Source organism: Cyprinodon tularosa, unplaced genomic scaffold (assembly GCF_016077235.1).
Source record: "Cyprinodon tularosa strain WSP-4 unplaced genomic scaffold, ASM1607723v1 ctg852, whole genome shotgun sequence".
Classification (NCBI taxonomy): Eukaryota; Metazoa; Chordata; class Actinopteri; order Cyprinodontiformes; family Cyprinodontidae; genus Cyprinodon; species Cyprinodon tularosa.
This window is the reverse complement of record NW_024039621.1, coordinates 404,721-416,286: the sequence shown is the minus strand read 5'-3', so window position 1 is coordinate 416,286 and position 11,566 is coordinate 404,721. Positions and strand designations below refer to the sequence as shown.

The 11,566-nt window shown below is 40.4% G+C and overlaps 1 protein-coding gene across 1 annotated transcript; it reads left to right on the top strand.

The window, feature by feature from the left end:
• Positions 1 to 719: 719 nt before the first annotated feature.
• Positions 720 to 7,144, top strand: sowahca (sosondowah ankyrin repeat domain family Ca). Its single transcript, XM_038273037.1, has 4 exons — positions 720 to 1,234; positions 3,335 to 3,702; positions 4,428 to 4,817; positions 5,255 to 7,144. Exons 1-4 carry the CDS (start codon positions 880 to 882, stop codon positions 5,711 to 5,713), a joined length of 1,572 nt encoding a protein of 523 aa, XP_038128965.1. The 5' UTR covers positions 720 to 879; the 3' UTR covers positions 5,714 to 7,144.
• The last annotated feature ends 4,422 nt before the right edge of the window (positions 7,145 to 11,566 follow it).

Sequence of the window (11,566 nt, the reverse complement as noted above, 5' to 3'; positions counted from 1 at the left end):
CTGCGCACACCTTTTTGTAAAGTGGTACAGACCGGTTAGTTTTCCCAGGCGCTCCCCATTCCTGTGACATGTTGCAGGTTCAATGAAAAAAATAAGGAGAGTAAGGAAAAGGATTAGGGCCACTAAAAAAACAAAAAAGTTATCTGATTTTTAAATTTTATTTCAGTTCAATATAAGAAAAAAAAGTCAGAATTCCGACTTAATCTCAGAAATCTGACTTTAATCTCAGAAATCTGACTTTAATCTCAGAATTCTGATATTTTTTCTTAGAATTCTGACTTTTTTCTTTTACTAAAATTAAATATAATTTTAAAATCATTTTTTTTTTTTTTTTCAGTGGCCCTAATCCTCTTCCTTAGGAGAGCAAGCGGTGTCCCTCTTCATTGCTGATATTCGATGTCTGATGAATATTAGTACTTCCTTCATAATAGTACATCGGCATTTTTGCAAGCTATGTACCAAGTATAATTTATCTTAACTTATTTTCTTTATGATTTTTTTTTCTGTTTTCTTCATTTGACACTTTGTTTAATGTCATGCCTTAAAAAAATAAAGATGGTTTGATAGTATTAAATATTATTTTATATGATAAGATGATTAACATTCGTATCTTTTATGTTTGTATACTGTCAGGTTTGTCTGCTAATAAATGAATGTCTGTTTTACGAGGGGGTACAAACGCAACATATTCCTTGCATGCTCGAGCGCGCCCTCTATTGACCAAACCTTGATATACATATTTTAGCAAACGAAAGAAGGCAGGGGAAGGGATGCTGTCATCCACTGATTCCATCGAGGAACCCAGTGAGAACATGTGTTTATTTGGGAAATCCGTAATGCCGATTATCCATCCATAACTGCTGTCACCCGGAGGCGTTCATGAGGATGATGGCGTCCCAACGGTGCACGGAGAAAGCCGTGCACGAGTTCCTGTTAGAGAAAGGAGGGAGGGTCCGACAGATGGAGCTGATCGATCATTTCGCATCTCCTTGTAACGAGCAGCAGAAAGAAGGAGCGGGATGGGAGCTGCTGAGAGGTATTGTTGACAGCGTGGGGTTCGTAAAGGTGGAGGACGGGGAGAAATTTGTGTGTTTAAACGGAGACGGCAGCAGGGAGTCGGTGGTGCGTAAGGACGCAAACGGCCACGTTAACGCAGAGTGCAACGGGAACATCCAAGCAGTGCAGGACAGCAAGCAGGTGAATGGAAACCCTGATGATGACGGAGGACAAACAGGTTAGGGGGGATGCGACCATCCACATGATTTCAATGAGTTTTTATTGTTCTGCTCTATTTGAGATATATATACATATATATTTGGTGATTATTTACTGAACTTTGATCATTCACAATAAGTGGCCCAGAATAATGTACAAGTTTTTATGTAGTATATTTTTCCTAAAGTTTATTTATCCTAAAAAGCACATTTTTAATGGCATGACAATTGAGAATGCAGTATATGAAGAAAAGGGAAACCAAAAACTACATCACCGTGGGATACATTTCACTGAATGGATAATTAGAGAGAATAAAAAGGGAATATTAAAAAAGATTATTAAAAAAAATTATATTTAAAATGATTAAAAATAAAATAAATTAAAGTTGGACTAATTTTAATTGGGTTTTAAGTGTGCTAAAGGACCAGAAGGGTAAGGAAATGTTAAATAGAACAGTTAGGCTCATGCAAAATTTCAATTCAATTCAGTTTATTTCTATAGCGCCGGTTTACAACACGTCATCTCCTGGCACTTTACAGTTCACCAGATCATAGAGTCAAATTAATTCAAAGTTTTCTATCTAAGAAAAACCAGTTGATTGTATCGACTCATTGACTCCAATGTAATCCCTCAAGCATTCTTGTAGCGACAGTGGAAAGGAAAAACTCCCTTTTAACCGGAAGAAACCTCCACCAGAACCAGGCTCAGTGTGAGCGGCCATCTGCTGAGGCCGACTGGGGTTCAAGGAGACAGAAGCAGAGATAAAAGGCGGCCCCGTCCAGGAAACACACAGCCAGGCAGACGAGCTCCGAGCCAGCTCCCATGTCAGAGAACGAAGAGAGCACATCCAGCCAGCCACAGTCAGAGAAACAGGACTACACTGGAAAACAGGCTGATCTCCAACATCTATAATTAAAGTGCAAAAAGAAAATTTATTTTCAAAAAGGATTTGAAAATGCAGGTTGGAAAAAGAAATTGGATAGAAGGGTTTTAAATGTGTGATTATGAAACTTATTTCTAGTCAGATTTATGAATTTTGTATTATAAATCTCTAATTAAAGATATGGTTTAAAAATAAAATTTTAAATTACAGTATTTAATAATGGATTCATAAATACCATTTGCAATTCATCTTTACTGATACAATTCTAAATGTGGAATTAGAAAATAATTTTCAAATTGGATTTCAAATTGCATGGTTTAAAATTTGAATTTAAAATTGATGATATTATTTTTCAGTGACTCTTTAGGTCCTTTATACTGGAGATGTTCTTTAGATGGTAGGAGCAGCCATAACAAACAACAACATCTGAATAAAAAGAGGCCTTTCTTTATAATTATGGAGCAATGACATCAGAGTCCATTTTGTTGATAACTTAGAGAACTGGTTGCTGCACAGTATCACATTTCTGTATATTACCCTATGTGGCATAATGAATTTGCAGGGACGAAATTTTGATTTCAGAAGTGGTGGTGGGGGGGTTGTATTTTTTAATATAAATAACTTCAATGTGTTTGACAGCCAATCACACAAGAAAAGCCAATCAGGAGCTTGTGGGCGGTCTTAACTCAGGGAAGCAGGCTTCAGCTTGGGCTGCGGTTTTCAGCTTGGTCCTAGTGCTCGACAAATATCTGTGTGCTGTAGCATAACATTGTTTTTGGAAAGTAAAATGTGCAGGGGACCAAACACACATTTGAAAAAGTGTAAGGGACATGTCCCAAAAATTACGTCCATGCTCCAGGGTTAGTTTTTAATTCAGATCATTAACCCAATGCTTGAATGAGGATGGAGATTTGTCCTTCTATTTCCTAAAGAATAAGTCGCCATCATGGTAGCAAAAACTAACATAATTTTACCCGCTGCGTTTAAACCTAATCTAGGTGCCGCTATTTGAAAAATTATTGAAATTGCAAATGCTTAATGTGAGTTTTTAATACCTTGAACAAGAACATGAAAACATACTTCCAAAATTCAGCCAATTGTAGACAAAACATACGTGATAAAGTCCGGATGCTGTGACAACGAAGATGTAGAATCTTATTTACTGGTAATTGTTTTGTTGTAGTAACATGTTCATTGGTTTAATAACAATGCTTGAAATGTGTGTTGGTTCTACAGGAGCCCGTCCAGACAATGACAAGCAGTCAAATGGTAACAACCAATCTGTGGCCCAGTCCCAGAGTAACGCTGATTCACGAACCCCTACCACTGCTGGGGGAGGGGAGGTGAGGCTGAGGGACAGGAGGAGGAGAGAGTCGGCTCCGACTATCGGGATGCTGGACCTGGATCCGGCCCATCCTGGTGGCTCCCACAGCCATGCGGTGAGAGGAGCACGCAGAGTGTCCAAAGGATCCCAGCGGGCCGCGCTGATTAGCTGCCTGTCTGAAGACAGCGCGCTGGAGGGGCTGGAGTCTGTGGGGGAAATACAAACACCGAAAGGAAGCCGCAGGAACTTCATAGAGCTGATGATGAGCAGTTCTCCTCAGGTGAGATCTTGTCACAGTCAGAATTGTGTAGTGTCTCTTTGAGACACTCTGGTATTGCTATGTGCCACTGCTACTCTGTAGAGAGAGCAGGAAACGTGATGCAGAGAGATACATGTACTCAGACGGACATGTTTATTTCCTATTTTCCTATTTGCTTTGTAAGGTTGGTAAAGAGTGTGTTTATTAAAAGACAGCACTGTGGAATTCCCAGTACCAGTGTGGTTGTGAGTTTTTGACCGTCCTCTCCTTACTTAAACGCAACCCTAAACATTACAATCTCCACAAATGTCTCCATTAGTTATTGTCATGGAAGTATTTTTGATTTCAGATGAATATAAATAACTTCGGCATGTTTGACCGTCCAATCACAGACCCGATTCAGTGGCGCATCAGATTTTTGTAAAGTGAGTTTATCAGGAGTGACAGTGGTGACAGCCATTCACACAAGAAAAGACAGTGGACCAATCAGGAGCTTTTGGGCGGTCTAAACTCAGGGAAGCAGGCTTCAGCTTGAGCTGCAGTTTTCTGCTTGGTCCTAGTGCTCGACGAATGTCTGCGTACTGTAAAGTAACTGTTTTTGGACAGTCAAACGTGCAGGGGACCAAAACGCAAATTTGAAAAAGTGCAGGGGATCCCCCCTAAAAATGACCTCCATGGTTATTATCCAATGTATTAGCTTGAGTAGAGAACAAAAACGCATCTAAGTTGAATTTCTTTGTACGCAGGTTCGCAGGTCTCTAATCAACCGCGGGTCACGCAAACGAGACTCTGTGAGGAGCGACGGCGACTCCTCATCCGTCCTCTCTTCAGCCACGGACGACGAAAGCTCCTCCGTAACTCTAGACCCTCTGGAGCACGAGTGGATGCTCTGCTCCTCAGAGGGGCTGTGGGAGAGCCTGCAGGCCCTGCTGGCTGTGGAACCGAGCCTGGTAGCTAAACGAGACTTTGTGACCGGCTTCACCTGCCTCCACTGGGCCGCCAAGCAGGGCAAGGCTGAGCTGCTCGCCCAGCTGCTGGCCTTTGCCAGAGAGAACACGATCCCCGTCAATGTGAACGCCAGATCGAGCGCTGGGTACACGCCCCTACACCTGGCCGCCATGCATGGACACACTCAGGTGGGTAGCAGGCAGCGAAGTGTCATGAACTGCACTTGAAGCTTTTGAGTAAAGGATACATAAAAACAGAGAAGCATAAAAAATATCTGATATGAACTTTAGGTTGTAAAGATTCATAAAAAAGAAGAACATTTTATTTCCTTTTTATCATTTTGTTCAAAAATAACTCAGAGATTTTGAGATACCAGCTTAGTTTCCATCTTGTCTTCTCAAATATATTGTCTTTTTCCACCTTGTCACCTTTAAATCTTGGTGATCTGGTGTGAAAAGCAAACACAAAGTTGTCGATAATCTATAAGGGCAAAGAAATATGTATAAAGTTCATCGTTCATTTATTACCAGTCCTGAGCAACATGAGGAAGTGATTCAACCCTTTGAGCTTCATGGTGGGATGATGTCAGGGTTTTTCAGACACTGATGCCATGCATCCTTGGCAGGTGGTCCGTGCGCTGCTCTCAGACTGGGAAGCAGATCCAGAAGCGCGGGATTACAGCGGGAGGCGAGCCCTCCAGTACCTGTCGCCGCTCCTGGCCACCGAGCTGGAAAGGCAGGGGGTGGTCTCCTCTCCCGGAGCCGAGTCGGACGTCGAAAACAGCAACGGCGGCAGCAGCAGGACGCGCGGCTGGAGGTTCCCCAAAGTCCTCCAGGGAAACCTGAAATCCCTGCGGCTGCTGACCTCACCAACAGAGTCGTCAGAGGAATCGCCCGAGAAAACCAAGGGGGGCCTGCAGAGGAAGTCGTCCCTCGGCCGGCTGAACGCTCGGCTGCATCGAGGGCGCCACCGAGCACAGATCATCCACAGCGCCTCGTTCAGGGACAGCGGGGAGGTGGGGAGAGACGAGGAGCTACCTAGGAGTCCTCTGAGAACCAGACCTCTGTCTAACCTGTTTGGATAAAGCAACACAGACAGAGTTGGACATATATTTATAATTTAGACGCATATTTCCCATCCGACAGATCAGATCGCAACATATTACAACTCCGAGCATTTTTGTATATAATGTAGAAGTGAAGAGAAATACCAGCATGGAGTTTGATCCTCATGCAGTGGTTTCTGTTAAGCACAGAGAACATTTACAATTTTTTTTGTTTCTGACTAAAACAGTTTCATGTTCCTTTGTTTTTAAGGACTTTTCAGAACCAAACCTTTTACAAACAGAACATTTTATACTGAAATGATTTTCCAACAATAGTTCCAAATTCTAATAAAAACCTCAGCCATAGTGTCCAAAAATCCACCTCTCTGTTTGGATGATATTTGTAGGCTGGAGTTTCTCCGTTTCACCGGATGGTGCTCATTTTTCCTGTACGTCTCTGTAATGTTTTTAACGTAGCAAATTTTAAAAATTCAAACCAATCAGCCTTTTACAGTCACCTTGTTTGCACTCGTCACTTTGAAGTTTTTTTTAGGACAAGCTGACGTGATGTTTCTGGTTTCATGTTTTCGTTTAAACGATACCTTCGTTCCACCGACAGACTAAAAACTGCACAACTGATTATGTAGCTTTTCCACATTTTCTTCCCTCACTTTAAGTTTACCAGAGTAATAATAGTTTACACCAAATAAAACGGCAAGCAGAGATTAACCTTTTCTTTTTATTTTTCCTGTTGGCACACAGAGCTCCTGTAACTTTTTCTCCTGATGATGATGATGCAAAACATTCACTGATTTTTATTGTTTCACTTTTGTGTGCTAATGGTTATTTTAAGTTTTTTCTTAGGTGCTATAAATGGTCACTCTCCACACACTTTTTGGGGACCTTAAGTTCTTTACATGTCATCATTTTTATTCCAGAAATGTATTATTGTCCTATTATGGAACCTGCTGGTAGTTTAATGCTGGACGTTTTCTGAGGTTCAGATGATTCCAACTATCCAGCTGATCATAGATCAGTAACAGGCAGAACGAACCAGAGACTTCATGATCTCCTCAGATTTATACAATCGTTTGATTCTTGTGTATTTATTTGCTGTATATTGATGTAAGTAGAACTCAGAAGACCTCCTGATTGGTTTCCCACATATGTGAACGTGAATGGCTCAGTGATGCAACCCAGATTTCTTAAATGTTATTCCTGTGTTTTGTAGCATTTGAACTTAAATCATAGGAAGATGCATTCTTGATTTTTTTTCTTTTTCTTTTTTTTTTCCGCATGAGGGTGAAGTGCTGCTCACTTTTTTTTTTTTGACTGTGAATAGTTGTGTTACTGTTTTTGGTGAAAACTGTGAAGTCATTAAACACCATTGGGGTTAAAGAGCCACTTTTATCTTTTTTGTCATGTTTCACTGACAAATGTTTAATAAAGCAATATTTGTTTATACCGAAACACCAGTTTGGACTCCTCTCACTATTTACTATTTACTATTAGACGACACTAAGCAGTTGCCTCGGGCCCCAATTTACCAGGGGCCCATAAAACTCTGTTTACATGTATAGTTAATACAACTCGCTAAGATGTCATCAGGGGCCTGTTTCAATAAGGAAGTTCAACCAACTCTGAGTTAAAACTTGAACTCTGAGTTGACTTATCCTGAGATTGGAAACTCTGAGTTTTGGGTTTCAGAACAGCTGAAACGAGTTAGTTCAATCAACTCTAAATTGACTGACTCTGAGTTAAGCGCGTGCACCACAACTATAAAAAGCCATTATCAATGGAGCACAGATAATACGAGTCACCATGGCAACAGCGTCAGACAAAAAAAGGTGTGCATATTTCTCACCAGCAGAACTGGATGTGCTTATGCAAGCATATGCAGAATTTGAACATGTATTTAAAAAAAAAAGCAACACGGCTGCAGCGGCGAAGGAGAGAGAGTTAGCTTGGGTGAAAATAGCTGCTCGAGTCAATGTGTAAGTTTACATTTTAATTACTTTTATACAGTGTTGGGTGTAATGAATTAAGTTACTTAAGTCATATAAATACTGTAATTAAATTAAAGACTATAAAAAAATAGTGGATTTAATATCAAATTTTTAAAAGGTATATTTTGATTTGAACTTTCTCCCTCTAGTTACACACTTTGGTCAATTTAAGATTAATTCATGCAATTGAATATTGTTTATTTGAAAGCATTAGAAGTGCAGTTTCTTGTCTCTCCTTGTATTGTTCAAGTGGTTGAGGTTGATTTGGGATTTAGAAAGTAATTAATAAGTAAGTAACACAAATTAGTAAGTAGACCAATACTTTCTAGAGACAGTAATTATTACATTAATCTAATTAGACTTGTTTAAGATAAAATTTGTAGTTAGTAATTAAGAACTATTTTAGAGTAACTTACCCAACTGTTATAATATCAGAGGTGAAACTGGAAGAACAGTATTTTATTAAACCTAATTTAGTTTTCATGGCTAGGTGCAATCCTGCATCAAAAGAACATGGCAGCAGCTGAAAATGAAATATAAAAACATACTTCAAGCAGGTAAGCCTTGAGCACATCATGAGAGTAGAGTAGCTTCCTGGCTTTATAAAAGGACATGCCATTTCATTCCCTTTGATGCGCTCTACGTGACTGAAATGTGTGCAATGAATACTGTATGTCCCCAAAGAATCAATGAGGTGTTTAAACATCACTTCCTCTTTAAAAAAGGGGAGGACACCAAAATAAACTCTGGATTTTCTGAAGAAAACCTGCTCCCGACCAGGTTAGGTTCACAGAGTAAATTGCCATGGTAACTGACTCTGAGTATAAGTTACCTCTGTTTCAGAAACGGGCTTGACTTACTCTGCTTTCTCAGGTTTAACTTACCTCCCTTTCTGAAACAGAAAACCCAGAGTTTCCCTCATTTCAGGGTTAACGAACTCAGAGTTTTCACTTAACCTCCTTTCTGAAACAGGCCCCAGAACGCTTAATACCCCCCTGTGTCCACCACATTGTATCTGTCCAATGTGCTGCACATGTTCAGGTCCAAAACAGACAACAGCAAACTATTTGAAAACAAATGATGTGAAGAGCAGTGTTGGCAACTTAGTGTGTTTGTCGCCGTATTTAGCAACTTTTAAGGCCCTTCTAGTGCCTTTATTTCAAAAAAGCTCCTAGCGCCAAATCTAGCAACTTTCTTCTGGTAGTGGAGACTTTAGCGACAACATATAAAAGCACCGAACTCTGCTCTCACGAGCAAATAGATTCATAACCCCGCCTCCTGCTCTCCTCTATCTTGTCTGCTGTCATGATTCATGCAGATATTATTTCATCCAAATGAAAAATGAAGAACAGATAAGTAGATCATGGATTGTCTGCACTGAAAAGAAGGACTGGGTTATTTCCTTTTGCCGTTGCCTTTTTGGAAACACAGGAATGAGCAATCAGGTAAGTGAGTTTAGCGCTTGGAAAAAATCTGAAAAAAAAAATCTTTCATTCCTTTTGAGACAGCATGAAAAGTCAGCTAAGTACAAAACATAGAGAGGAAAACAACAAGAAAGGGGACAAGAAGAGAGGGACACAACGTATAACAAATAATGTATGTATATGCTTAAGTATAGTTTCTGTGTCTGTTTTATGTGTTGCCTTCTCAATTCAGAGGGCCCCCTGCCTGTTTTTGCCTAGGGCTCCAAATTTCCTAAATCCGCCCCTGGGAGTACTCAAGTACCACAGGGCTGGGTGCTAGGCCCCCTCCTAAACTTCCCCTTCGTGCCGTGAATCCTTTTATAATTCAACTTTTAAGGTTTTAGGTCTGGAGTCAAACAACAATTGGTCTGAAAAAAGAATGTTTGGAAATTGAACCATGGTCGGTTCTAGCCAGGGGCCAGTGCCCCCTCTGGACATCATTTAAACCAGACTCTACCCAAGGACGCCATTTTGCTTATTGGAAATTCCAGCTTGTTCAAAACCCCTTTGTGCATTTTATATCTTTAGATATTCAGTATTTTTTTGTCTTTGATTGATGCTCTGGTTTTATTCTAAACCTCTGTCTGTCTGTCTGTCTGTCTGTCTGTCTGTCTGTCTGTCTGTCTGTCTGTCTGTCTGTCTGTCTGTCTGTCTGTCTGTCTGTCTGTCTATCTATCTATCTATCTATCTATCTATCTATCTATCTATCTATCTCTTCTAAAGGTTTACATAAGTCCCCTGAAATGTGATGGAGGAACTGGTTTTAGCTGACAGTGAGCAGAGATGAGGCATGGAAAAGCCCTTCATCTCCAACGACATGACCTATTTCATCCGTTTTTACTGCTGGCTGCCACCGATTGTGTTTGTGTTTTGATGCTGAAGAATTGATGATCTGATGACCCGGTGCTGAGGCTGTAGTCACACTAAATCCGCCGTTTCCTGCCTGCAAGCTTCTCAACAGACATTTTCAAAGCAATCTTTACTCTGCATCTGCTTACATCAGTCTACATTTCTATTTTTACAATTTAATGTCATTGTAGTTGTTTTAATGCTTTGCAATGGAGATCCTGTTATTTTAGTTTTGCAGATCAGGGATGAGGAGAATCGTCTGTGGAATCCAGAGTAACCCTGGGCAGCCTATCTATTCAGTGTGACTGCTGATCGGGGCAGAACAGAGAGGCTGTCTGACTGCAGCCACTGACCTACATACACGCCAAAGAGAACTAATGCTGTTATGTAAATTCCTCTGCCATCTTTTCAGGGAAACTGTGCCAACTTTTTTTGCCAGGGGCATTTGCCGGACTAATCCATGTTCAGCACATCCACAACTTTCTGGTTTTCAACTACAAAATTCATCAAAGGGATCATAACATTCATGTATCGCTTAATGTATGAAGAGAAACGAATGGACGCTGTGGCTCCGATATTCCTTCGTCACAGCGCCTTCAAATAATTTGACATTTGTGAAAAAGTATTTTCTAAAGTTGGTCTGAATGATGCAGAAACCACACAGGAATGTATGTGCTTTGCAAAGGTCTAGTATTTAGTACATGATAAAGTTGATCTACTGATGGGATAACTAATAGATCTATATATAAGAAAACAACAAGTGTATGATGATGGTGATGTCATTAATTTTAGGTTTATTGTAATAAACTTTAAACTGAATGGGATCAAAGAGAAAAGAGTGTGTGAGTGGCACTTTTCCACAACAGACCAGTGAGGGTCCAGATCTGAAGTAAAATCAGCAAGCTTTAAAAATTGTTTTTCAACGATGCTTCTGATCCACTCTGACTGGCAGTCTCATGTTTGCTCCATAGTGAATATTTTCATGCTGTGTTCTTTCATTTTTCACAGCAGTACCCCTGATTGTGAATAACAGGGTAGTCTTTACTCACATTATTTAAATGATATGGTCATTTTTATGCAACTTCCTGAAACAAAGGTGAATCAGTCGATAGTATATATATATATATATACACTATATTGCCAAAAGTATTTGCTCACCCATCCAAATTATTGGAATCAGGTGTTCCAATCACTTCCATGGCCACAGGTGTATAAATTCAAGCACCTAGGCATGCAGACTGTTTTTACAAACATTTGTGAAAGAATGGGTCGCTCTCAGGAGCTCAGTGAATTCCAGCGTGGAACTGTGATAGGATGCCACCTGTGCAACAAATCCAGTCGTGAAATTTCCTCGCTCCTAAATATTCCACAGTCAACTGTCAGCTGTATTATAAGAAAATGGAAGTGTTTGGGAACGACAGCAACTCAGCCACGAAGTGGTAGGCCACGTAAACTGACGGAGCGGGGTCAGCGGATGCTGAAGCGCATAGTGCGAAGAGGTCACCAACTTTCTGCAGAGTCAATCACTACAGACCTCCAAACTTCATGTGGCCTTCAGATTAGCTCAAGAACAG